The sequence below is a fragment of the Cricetulus griseus genome, chromosome 3 (genome assembly GCF_003668045.3).
Source record: "Cricetulus griseus strain 17A/GY chromosome 3, alternate assembly CriGri-PICRH-1.0, whole genome shotgun sequence".
NCBI classification, from domain to species: domain Eukaryota; kingdom Metazoa; phylum Chordata; class Mammalia; order Rodentia; family Cricetidae; genus Cricetulus; species Cricetulus griseus.
The window spans coordinates 13,559,492-13,572,005 of NC_048596.1; the positions used below are offsets into that span (position 1 = coordinate 13,559,492).

General features: G+C 44.4%; 2 protein-coding genes across 2 annotated transcripts in view; both read right to left on the reverse strand.

The window, feature by feature from the left end:
• Positions 1 to 444, reverse strand: part of LOC100762393 (cilia- and flagella-associated protein 58) — a 46,572-nt gene extending 46,128 nt beyond the window's left edge. The window contains exon 1 of the mRNA XM_035441290.1: positions 193 to 444. The gene's annotated coding sequence lies outside the window, so the exon portion shown is untranslated. The remainder of the gene's footprint in view (positions 1 to 192) is intronic.
• Positions 163 to 10,294, reverse strand: LOC118237727 (cilia- and flagella-associated protein 58-like). The gene is made up of 4 exons (XM_035441291.1): positions 10,286 to 10,294; positions 6,825 to 7,106; positions 4,122 to 4,270; positions 163 to 349 (listed from the first exon to the last, which is right to left on the reverse strand). Exons 1-4 carry the CDS (start codon positions 10,292 to 10,294, stop codon positions 163 to 165), a joined length of 627 nt encoding a protein of 208 aa, XP_035297182.1.
• Positions 10,295 to 12,514: the final 2,220 nt, after the last annotated feature.

Here is a 12,514-nt window from a genome sequence, read left to right on the forward strand (position 1 = left end):
ACCTTAGCAGAGCCCAAGTGACTTCTCTGACAGAACCTGGGCAAAAATGAGCTCAAAAAACAGGGCCAGGGAAACAAGGCAGAACAGAGGACGCTTGGTTTAGACACAAGGGATTATATCAGAGAGCAGCTAGCTGGGAAGTGAGGCGGGAAGGACAGACCATCACCCGGAACACGGAACACAGTAGCGGACCTGATTGATGGTCTGTTGCGCATCTTCCTTGGCGCGCTCGGTTTCCTGCTGTTGTTCAGTGGTCTGAACTAGGTTCTCGCGCAATTTCACCACTTCCGACAGGAGCTGGTCACGCTCCTTCGTCACCTCTTCTTTGAACTTCAGTAAATCCCGGATGCTGACAAGGAAGAACACAGGAATCCGCCTAAGTAGCCATTTGTTCGGGTGTCCTTCCTATTGTCCCCCAAGCCTGTCTTCCTGGGAGGTCAATGGTGCACGCTGTTCAGGAGATGAGGGACAAGAGTGGGAGCTGATTGTGAGGTGTTTGTGAAAAGAAGCAACAAAAACAACACAACAACGAGCCTTTTTGCTTTATTAAAATGTAGTGTCTATTCCTCTATGTGTGCCTATGCTTGAAGGCGCAAGTGTGTGTGTGTGTGTGTGTGTGTGTGTGTGTGTGTGTGTGTGTGTGTGTCACTTCCAGAAAGACACTTACTAATCATGTTATCAACTACCTCTGAGAATCAGGGTTTAGGATGGAACAGTCAGAGGAATGAGTTCTTCCCATACCTGTGTTACTTGGGTCTGTTACAATGAGACCATATTGTTGTTGTCAACTCTTACAATGAGCCCTGAGGAGATGCCAATTTAGGAAATTATTTATCTAATGTATCCACTGGAGGGCTATGATGACAACTAAATGTCTAAAATAAAGCACAAATATAACCAAATAATACGCATTGCCAATTTTCTTTCCATTCACCCAAATAAATTAGTTTCTCCCAAGAGGGGCAGCCCACAGAAAATGTTCCCCAGAACAAACTTTAAAATGAGGCCTGCCACTGGGTTTTGGAGAGGCTGTGATAATATTCATTGATTTGAATTGTAAACTAAATAGATCCACATTACTAAATCCATCCCATCTGACTCCCAGACTTTCTGCAGAACTAGTGCTTGTCGGGTGTGAAGTTCTGTGTCTGATGGGACTTTTGCAGCACGGGAAAACCGAAGGGAGGCCGAAGAAGCTAACAACACTCCCTGCAGAGTCTTGCAGCTGACAGTCATCAAGGGATGCCTCAAAACAGAGGAATTTGACAGTGCTCATTTACCAGCGTCCTTGATATAACATAAATGTTTAATAAGGAGCCATCAAACCCAAACGCATCTGCAGAAATGAAGCCTCAACTCTAAGGCTGATTGGAAGACAGAGAGCCACAACTGAGCTCACTGTCAAAGCATGAACTGCAAACTGCTCCTGCCCCACCCATTCTGCTCCTCGCCCTCCGCCACTTGTTAAAAGGCCTCCTGTCTGAATCATCTCTCTCACATGGCTCATCATTCGTTCCTTCTACCACAAGCCCCACATTACAGAGACCATGTTTGGTTTTCCGATTTCCTCCCCAGTGCCTATAGATAGAGGCAACATCCATCAAAGCTGGGTCAATAGATCAAGAAAATACAAGAAACTAAAAGAGCAACATTAGGTTTGGTTAAGAGTGCCCAGGAGGCACACACCTGTCCCTGCTGCAAGGCTCTGTGTGTCTTGTAGTGTTCTAGGTAGATTCTAGCAAGGCTTATAAAATTCTCTTCCTTCAGGAGCTCTCAGCCCAAGTGGCTAAGGTTGCATAGTTTGCTTTTCTTTTGGTGTGATAAACATCATGACCAATAGCAACCTGAGGGCAGAAACCTGGGGTCCACCACAAAGGGAAGTCAGGGTGAGGTCTCAAGGCAGAATCCTGGCCACTGAAACTGCAGCAGAGACCATGGAGGGGAGCTGCTTACTAGCTTGTCCCTCGTGGCTTGCTCAGCCTGCCTTCTTGTACAGTCCAGGACCACCTGCCTGGGGTGGCACCACCCACAGTGGACTGAGCCCTCTCTCATCTACCATTCCTCAAGAAAATACCCCCAGAGACTTGCCTACAGGCAATCTGATGGAACCATTTTCTCAACTGAGGTTCCCAGATGTCTTACTCTGTGTCAAGTTGGGGGAAAATAAAAAGCTTGTCAGCACGTCACATCCTTTTAGTACAATGTAACAAGGGTCCGACTGGAAGGAGATGTTGGATTCTGTAGAAACAGAAAATGCAGCAATTCTTCCAGCCCAGTGGCTGGAATCTGGAGACAGAGAGGTTGTGGAACACAAATTCTGACTGTGACAAAGCTAAGATGGTGTTCCAGGTGGGTTTTAAAGGATGGAAAAACTTTACGGGGACGGGAGGGAGAGCAGGGGTGGAGAAAAGACATCTTTGCATAGAGGGGGAAATGATCGTGCAAAGATTGGGAGCATAAGCAATGAATGAGTGAGTGAGGGGTAGCTAGGCACCAGCTAGAGAAACAAACTGCAGCAGACATTTGAAAGCCTTTTATTGACATGTTCAGGAATCTGTCCTTTATCCTTTGAGTATGGGTAGGTGCACATGGATGAGGACAGGTGATTTGTGCTTCAAAACCACACCTCAGGCTGCAATGATGGAGAAAGAGGGAGCTGCCCTGCTGTAGACAGGGAGGCCAGTTAGAAGGCTACTGCTGGTGCCAGCAGAGAGCAGGGGTGCCTGCCAGGCCGCAGCATCAGCCACAGGAAGTCACATCAAGATAAAGATTAAGGGATGAAGGAGTGGCAGGGGAAAGGGCAAGCCAGTTCCTGCCTGGGACCTGAGCGGTTGGGAAAGATGGGGATGGGATTAATCACAGAGGGTCAGTGAAAACAGCTGGGACAGGCCAGAGAGGCCAAAGTTCAATTCAATACAAGTTTGAGGGCGATGACTGCATCCTAAACGCGCATCCTCACAAGCAGATCAGTGTAGTTCTCAGCCTTCAACAGAGATACTTTCTTCTGTAGCAGACAGACCAGTACAGAAAGATGCAACTGGCCAAAATGCAGAGAACAACTGGTCATGCAAGGTCCAACCCCAGCGGATACATCTACAATGTAACTCTATACCGAAGGTCCAAGGAAGCTTGCAGAAGAGCAGGTAGAAAGAATTTAAGAGCCAGGGGACCAGGACATCTGCTTCAAGATAGTGCCTTCTGTTTATGATAGGGATCGTACCCATGAACTATCAGCAATATGTTTGCCTAAACAAGACCTGAAAAATGAAAACACCAATAGGCATGCCAACATGGATGGGGAAAATCCCACAAGGCCCCACCCCTAGAGCTGCCTGAAGAGCTACAGGTGCTCAGTAGTTTCTGAGAGAGGGAGAATCTGTCTTCTCCGAGGACAAGGCCCCTGACAGGTTATCCAATGCCAAGTGGTCAGTGTTAGTCCCATGTGTATATAAGCAACACTAAATGAACTCAGCAAGCTGCAGTTATAAAGTGTGTGTGAATGTGTGTGTGTGTGTGCGTGTGCATGTGTGTGTGTGTGTGTGCACATAACATCAATAATTAAAGAGTACGAAGCCCAAAATAGTGCAAAGGAAAACCTAAAACTTCTACTCACTCAGAAACTCTATTAGGTTTCTTCTAGAGAAAGAGGTGTAATATAATCTTTGAGGAGGACAAAGGGAATCTTAGGAAGAAAAAGTTGGGTGCCAGAGAGATAGCTCAGGGGTTATGAGAGCTGGCTGCTCCTCCTGAAGAACCTGGGTTTGATTCCCAGCACCCACATGGTGGCCCAAAACCACCTGTAACTCCATTCCCAGGGGCTCTGTTGTCACCTTCTGAATTCCATGGGCACCAGGCATGCAAGCTGGTACACAGACATACATTCAGACAAAACACCTATACAAATAATTTTTAAAATAAATAAATCTTTAAAAAAAATAAAAACAGGGCTAGGTAGAAAACAGTTTTTAGGAACCCCACAAAGGGGAATTTTGCAATGCAGAAAACCTTTAAAAGGGGTACAGTCTAACCCCAGGCTGGTGCCAGGCTGCACCAGGTCACTGCACATGGCAAAGCACGCTGCAGAGGCTAGTTCTCACACTATCAAGAAGGCTTTGACCTACTTGCTGTCCTGGTCCATCGACAGTCCAGACCCCTGCTCAACCAGTTTGGTCAGGTTCACTATTTCTTCTTTCAGGGCGAGAATCGTCTCCTTGGCCTTTTGCTCCTTATCGTATGCCGAGTCCACCATCTTCCAGGCCTTTTCAATTTCCTGATGGGCCAAAGAGTATTCGTGAGGGGAAAAAAACAAACGGGATTCCAGATACAAGACAAACCAACACAAAGAGCAGCACTGTGGCTACAGTGTCATAGTCACTTACAGGAAAATAATAAAAAGTCTTGCACGGTGTGTGGGAATTTGGACTGACTAAAATGTTCCAGATGAGTAGCCTCCAGCTCAAGGAGTGTTTTTCCTTGTGTGGGGGAGTGTGACTGCAAGGTTCTGTAACACCTGCTCCATCTAGAAGAATTATTTCTGATAAACTGATACATTTAAAAATTTTTAAGTGAAAGCCGATATGCTTAACAGATACTTAAAATGGCTCTCTCCCATAAGAGATGACCATAGATGTAATCCTTAAATTATTGGATTGAAAGTGACTCTTGATAATTTTGCAAATCAAGAAGTATATTTTAGTCAAGCATGGGGATCATGAGTTTGAGGCCATCCTGGGCTACAAAGCAAGTTCAAGGTCAGCCTGAAAACATTTATATACATATACTCACATATGCACACACACTTATCTAACATACACACACACACACACACACACACACACACACACGCACACACACACACACACGTGTGTGTGTGCGTGTGTGTGTTGTCCTCAAATCCCAGGTGAGTGCCTAAATGACAAGGTCAGCTTGAGAACATCCCACAAGGTCACTTTTCTTTGCTGGCACTGAAGTGTGCACAGCAATCCTAGCAATTCCCATCTTCAGAAGGTCAAGCCCAGATCTTCATCAAATGCACAGTAGGTGAGCACTTTACTTAGGCCCTTGACTGTTTTCAAGAGAGGGACTCTCACTGTGTGTCTCAGGCTGGTCTGTTTTCTTAGAAACAAATGCTGGTGCTCATGGGGGAAATAAAGCCCATAGCAGGGAATGGAGCTCTGACTTCCTTACCGTTGTGAAATGGAGTGTGGAATATTTACATGCACACTTTAGAAAGGTGAATTACCACTCTGTGAGTTAAGGAACATGAACATTTGTCTGCAATAACCTTGAGTTTGCCCTGCCACTTCACTATCTTGAAACATTTTAGACAAGCAAAATTTGGGTCCTCTATCTAAATAAAAACCTATAAAGTTTAGATGAAAATATTTAGCTTTTATGTTGACAAAAATAAAATGGATGGAAGAGAATAAATCCAAGCTTGTTATTATAGCACACAGAGAGTCCTCTTGTGTAACCACAGCACATCTATTAGTGACTCAAAGCAAAATGTCAATTTGTGGCTCTATCCTGACAGAGCAACCATATGCATACCTGGGTAAAACAAGGAAGCATATCTAAATAAGAATATGATTGAATAATGTTTTAACCAAACCAATTTCACCAACTAGATTTTACCTTTCATCTCCAGTGTTAAAATTTATAATGAAAATTGTTTTTCCAATTATAAAATGAATTACAGTTTCCTTATATTATCTATCAAGAAGCAAATGACAGTAGAGAAAAATCAAGCTAAAGGAGAGTAGTTTCTAAGAAAATGGGTCAGTCTTATCTTGTGCTGGTCTTGGAAGTGAATTTGAATCGGATGATACCTGATTGCATGCTATCGAGGGAATTACCTAAAACATTCAGAGATTATTTCTCAGAGCTAGAGATTTAATTACGAATTAATATGTCACAGCCTTTTATGAGTTTGAGATCAACAGGGAATATTTATGTTTTGTCTTCGAGATAATGCAACTTAAAGATGAAAAACACAGTATGGAACAAAGGCCAGCTTCCCCCCAGAGTCCTCAGACCAAATCTCTGGCTCTCCTGCAAGAGCATTTGGGGATATGAAAAATCCAGGGAGAGGACATTGGGAAGAATGAGCATGAGAATTACTCCATGAGAACTCACAAAACAGTCTCTCCTGGAGCAAGAGGAAAAGGAGGAATGTAAAAACATTTTTGACACGGTATCAGTGGGTGAAGTGCTTGCCATGAAAACACAATGACCTAAGTTGCATCCTCAGAGTCTACTCTTGGCACAAGCTTCAATCCCAGTGCCAGGGAGGCAAAAGCAAGTGGACCCATGAGGCTAAACCGGGCAGTTGGTCTAGTCTAATCTTGAAGCACCAGGCTGATGAGAAGGCCTATCATTAAAAACAAGGTGGACAGCAACTGAGAAACAACTGTAAACCTCTGGCCTCCACATATATGCACCTACACACACACACACACACACACACACACACACACACACACACACACACACACACACACACGCTTTCAGGTGTATACTCATCTTGCATCAACAGAATATCCTGAGAGCCCCAATATTGCATTTTTATCTCTAAGTCTTTTGGGCAACCCATTATTTTCCAGAAACTAGTCAGTAAAATAAAGTTCTCTGTTTGTTTGCAGCTCGGCGAGCCTCACCAGGATTAACTACATTCTCTCTAAGTGAATATTCTTCCCTAGGCTTAATGAATATCTACAGTATGTAAATCTTTACCTAATAACTCATGTCTTACCAGCCAGAGAGGTGTCAATATAATGGACAAATGACTTTTGAAAGTCAAATCCACCTGCTTCTAGATCACTGACCTTCTTGAGAGACGCGATGGTGGTCTGGTCATCTTGAGAAAGCTTCAGGGCAGTGGCCACCTTGGCAGAGTTCACCACAATCTCTGCGTTCAGCTCTCTGCATTTGGCCATGAGGCGTTTCTCATTGTCGTAAGACTTTTTCATAACACTATGAAGCTTCTCATATTCAACCCTGAACTTTTCCAGACTTTTGTCTCCTGAAAGTTCACCGAGAACCTCCTGAAAATCTCTTTCAATTTCTTCAAATGCAGTTTCCTCCAGCACGAATTTTTCACCCTTTTCCTGCAAGCAAGAGCAAGGATGTTACTCCATTACTGTGCAGAAATGGCTCCTGGTACCCCAGAGTGAAAGCCTGTCACATACGCAAAGTCAAAGCCATCAGCCTGCAGAAACATTGAGACTGTATGTTGGGAAGGTTCCCTCCTCATCCTCTGATGTATTTTTCTGGTGCCTATGCATACATATATGCCATTATAGCTAGTTGACATGAGCTCATACCCAAGTAAGGTAAGCCTTAACTCCAATAAGATAGGCATCCTTGGCAGATTTGAGCAAAGACAGAGACAGAGAGAAAAAATGTCAAGATGGCTTGGACTGATGCAGTTGCAATCCAATGACGGCTAAATATTTCAGCTACTACCGGAGACTAGGAAGAAACAAGGAAATATTTTACTCAGGGTCTCAAAGAGAGCATGACTCACCAACATCTTGACTTCAGACTTCCAACATTGAGAATGGGAAACAAAAGATTTCTACTGTTTCAAGCCACTCATTTCATGGCACTTTTTTACGGCTGCTCTCAGATGAACAGCTACTTATTGAGAACAGCATAACCACACAAGTAATGATAAAGGTATGGCTCATTCATTCATTCAGCGAGTGTTTATTCACCAGCCTCTCTTAAGCCTGTAAAGGCAACCAAGGTAAGAAATAAATGGCCCACACACAGGCTATTTCTGTTTTACTAGCTGGTGGAGTATTTCTGTAGTAACAGAAATATTGAGTCCCTATGATAAAATGCCTTCTGTGTTCTTTAAGAACACATAAAAAGAGACTTACTCCCAGCAGCAAGAATAAAGCACATTTCATGAAAGAAGTGGTACTCAAGCCACTAGAAGGAAGAAAGGGCTTCTCACAGGTGGCTCTGAAGAAAAGATCACTCCCAGCAGATGGCAATGCCTGAGGCAGAGCTCACGGCCACACAAGTGCCCGAGATGCCCACACATAAGAGGCATGGCAAGGAGAAGAGGCCAAGAAGCTTGGGAATGTGGAATGACTCCCTAAGAAGTATGGATTCCTGTCTGTCAAATGCAAAGCCCCACCCAAGACATCGAAGGATAGATACAGTTTACAAGCTTTATTTATGCTTTCCACACCATGCTTTGATGGTCGACAGAAAATGGGCTTAATGTCCACCACCTCATGCTCATCAAAGAAACCAAATGAGATGATGATATTTTGTCCCAATAATAATAAAATTCTAATCCACCCTAAAGATTCTAGGTAGCCTTGTTTGCCTCTTCTCACGATGAACATAGCTTGCTCAGTATGAGGAAGGTTTGTATATATAGTCTTCGTTTTTTAAAAAGAAAGAAAGAAATGTGTACTGTTAATTAAATCCCTACACATGCTGTGCAAGCAAAACAGTGTTTAGAGATTTAAATGTGGCGCCTGTAACACTTGGCTTAACAGCTTTAGTACTATTTTAAACCCAACAGAGGTTTCCTTGCTAAAAGCAGATTATTGCACAGAACACGATTCAACAAATTCAAAGAAGGAAAAACCACATTAAGCAAACGGGGTGTTGCTGCTGCTCTGTCTCATTGATGCAAAACCTGAGTCACAAACTCCAATTCATCACAACAGTGCTCTGTACTCTGGCCTTGAACGTCGTAATAATGTCAACATTTGATCAGCGGCCTAATGATTTGTTTGTACCCAGGTTCTCCCTGTAAGCCTGCAATTAGTACAGGATTGGGAAAATATCAAAGAAACATCTAAAAGAAACTTTTATGAACAAAAGAGATGTATGTTCATGTTGTAACTTCAAAAAGTATTCTTCTATGAAAGGCAAAGCCATGATAATCTATTAGCTCTGACCAAGAGATTATTGGGCAGTTGTTATCTTCTACACTGTGGCCAGGAGTGAGTGTGTACCTAAGAAGGACACTGACACGAAGTGATTAGATCAGAGGAACTGTGACAGTCCATCATTCACCTACAGAGTGTCTGCCGTGTCTCGGGCAGTGCCCTGGGGTCTGAGGCACATCGGATTGGAAGGAGGAGAGCTTATTCGAGGAGGATAAAGAACAATGAACTAAGATGACCCAGTGAGTGGAGGAGGGAACCCTCAAAGCAAACAATAAATGAGAGCTAGCAGGATCAAGAGGGGAGGATGGGAATCAAGAAGACACGAAAGAGACTACAAGTGGGGAGAAGTGACGTGGTCACGGCCTCATGGGTGTCATAAGATGTGAGTGATGGCACCTGAGGGTGGGGTCAATGGTGGAAACAAGGAGCCCTAAAGAGTGATTAGCCATGCAGAGTGGAGCTTACAAAGGAAGACCAGGCATGGAGGAGACGGCAGGGTGAGGGGATACAGAGGCACAGAGAAGATAGAAGTAGGGTGGGGCACAGAGGTGTTGGAGATGCTGGGACCAGGGCTGGTTTCACGGGGGTGGGCCCATTCAGTCACACGGGATCCAGAAGACTCCTACTTTGGTTAAATTTTCTACTGTCATGCCTTAAAATTCTTAATTTTAACCAAACGCTTTTCACTTTACTCTGGGCCTCACAATTTATGCAGCTGATTCCCACTAGAAATTGTATAATAGGTAAGGTGGGGGTGGGCTCTGGTAGATCGATGAAGAATTTAAGTAAGACCGGGATAGATGAGGACTCTGAATGTTGAGTGATGGCAAGGTTGTAGGGCTGTTGAGGTTATAAATGAGAAGGCTAATGGACAGAGGGTTACTGAAGGATGCAGAAATGAACCCTCATCAGTGAGGCTCAAGATGAAGTGTCCTGTAACACCGGTGGGAGACGGAGGCTGTGAGATGTTAACACAGGGTCAATGAGAACACAGGGCAGCGGCCATGGACTGAAGGGCCTTGATGAAAGTCTATGACAGCTAGTGATCATACGTTAGGGAATCGGGGTGTGACAGGTGGACAGCTTACTGAGCATGGTGACAATGAGTATGTCGATGAGACAGTTTCAATAGCCTCTCAACAGTATCACCTGCAGTTCAGACTGCAGGGTGCAAGTCACGGCCTGGGGATTCATGAAGGAGCAAAGAGTGGGACAAAGCCAAAGGAGAAAAGCGCGAGAGAGCAGATAGCGAGGGTGCTGATGAAGGAGGACCAGAGTTAGTGAATGTAACAAAGGATGGGTTCCAGTAGGACAGAGATGACAGGGAGAGGTCGAAGCAGAGAAGCAACAGAGGGGCGCTGACTCCTGACCTCCGTCATCCTGACGCTCTTTGAAGGCGGCCTCAAAGGCTGCCGTGGAGATCAGAAAACTGGGCTGGAGTCTGGAGAAGGGGCTGTGCACTGCCCCCAGTGTCTAAAAGGGCGACACGTTTTTTCTGATCGCCAGCCCGGCGCCGAAACCCGGCGCTCGGCGCGTCTTCGGTCGCCTGGCAACCGCCACGCCCCTTGCCGCTGAAGCAGGGCAGACGTTCGAAAGGGGCGGAGCCCCGTAGGTCGGTACCTGAGCAGGGGTCTGCAGAGAAATTTGCAAATACACCCGAAAGTGGGTGTATCCAAGGAAATTTAGGGGTGGTGCCTCTGAGAGGCTGGAGTCCAGAGACCCAGGAGAAAGGAGACCTGTGTGCAACGCGAATAAGAAGAGCTGGGATAATCAGTCTCGTTCGTGAAAAGTAATTTCTTTCTTTTTTATCTCTAGCCCTATTCCTAACCCTCAAACTCAGCCCTAAAAGTTGTTCAATGAGTGCTCTTGTGCTCAAATATGTATTTTTTAAGTCAATAACATTTAGTATGCTTTTGAACCTTAGAAATCATCTTATGTTCTTTTTTTTCCACTCAGTGTTGTTTCCTAGGGACTATCTTTTGCTTGTTTGTTGTTTTGTTTTGTTTCTGTTTTCCTAGATAGGGTATCTCTGTGTAACCCAACTGTACTGAAACTCTCTGTAGACTAGGCTGGCTTCGAACCCGCAGACATCTATCTGCCTCTGCCTCTGTCTCTGCCTCCTGGGTTCTAGGACTAAAGGTGTGCGAGGCCACTGCCAAGATGCAGGGTCTATCTTCACTGCACTCGTGCCCATTGCTTCTGATGGCCTCTTGGCATTTCAAATTGTGGATCCAACACGTGTTATTCCCTTTCTCAAATGATGAATGAAAAGGCTGCCTCCAGTTCATCAACGCCACTAGTAAGGTAGCCGTGGCCATTGTTGTCTGGTGTTCATTTTATGGACCTATATGTAAATTCCCCTAAAAAGATATTGATGAGCTCCAGATTCTGCATAGGGGAATCCTGGGGACACCACATGAGAACATGCATGTGTGTCCTGCACAAAGAAATCCAGCCAAGGGACCACTAGAGCTAAAATCGAGCCTCTACTTTCCATTTCCATGCCCCTCCTGTAAGATGTATCGTTTACCTTGCCTGTGTTGGGGAGGTGGAAGTGGCCTCAACAGCTGTCTTCTGTAGCCAATTCATGAACCTGGGAGGCTGTCACTGTGTGACTATCTGGAGAGTGTACCTTGCCGCACTAATCTGCCTGAAGGTGGACTCTGCTTTCCAACTGCAAGGGTGTCCATACTAATCTAGTGAAAGCCAGTGACTTAACGGCGTCAAGTGCTTGCTGTTAGATTGTGATACACAGGCACCATGATACACACCACAGTGTGTGCTCCAGATTCAGCGCCTTGCTAGTCTGCAGTACTTTCAATTCATGAAGACACAGAAGGCGTTTATTTAGCGTCACACAAGGACTTTACAAACACTGGGTCATCTAATTCGTCAGTTTTCTAACTCTGTCAATGGGCTGGGAGAAGCAGGAGCACATTTTTGGTTTTTAGTTCCTCTTTCTCTACTAAAGAACTTGACCATTTCTTCATATACACATGAGGCACTTTGGGCTTCCCTTCTGTGAGCCGCCTTTCCTAGCCTTTGCCAAATCTTTCCTTTCCTTTTCCTTTAAACATCTTAAGTATTTACTGAAAATTAAAAGAATAAAAATAAGCTGAATGGTGGTGGCACACGCCTTTAATCCCAGCACTCAGGAGGCAGAGGCAGGTGAATCTCCAAATTTGAGGCCAACCTGATCTCCAGAGTGAGTTACAGGACAGACAGAGCTACACAGAGAAACCCCATCTTTAAAAAAAAGAAACTTGTTATTATTATTATTATTATTATTATTATTATTATTATTATTATTATATGGCATGGAAAAATATTTTATGTTTATTTGGATGTTTCAATAGGCATTAATTTGGGGGATATGACAATAGCTGAAATCTATGTCAATCAAGAGGTTGAAATACTCTCTCTCTCTCTCTCTCTCTCTCTCTCTCTCTCTCTCTCCAGCACCTTTAAAAACTATTTAAATCTTTATGTGTATAACTGTTTTCCCCATGTGCGCACATCGCCTTTATGATTTGTAGAAATTCTCCTTTTGTGTCTGCCTAAAGAGCATAATACTTTAGCTGGTGGGATAGCTCAGTGGG

Bases quoted from the DNA above. Each gene is read 5' to 3' on its own strand.
- LOC118237727 (XM_035441291.1), bottom strand. The intron at 4,271-6,824 runs GTCAGTGATCTA...TTGGCCCATCAG, and splicing joins CCATCGCGTCTCTCAAGAAG to GAAATTGAAAAGGCCTGGAA. The intron at 350-4,121 runs GTAGGTCAAAGC...CTTCCTTGTCAG, and splicing joins TCGATGGACCAGGACAGCAA to CATCCGGGATTTACTGAAGT.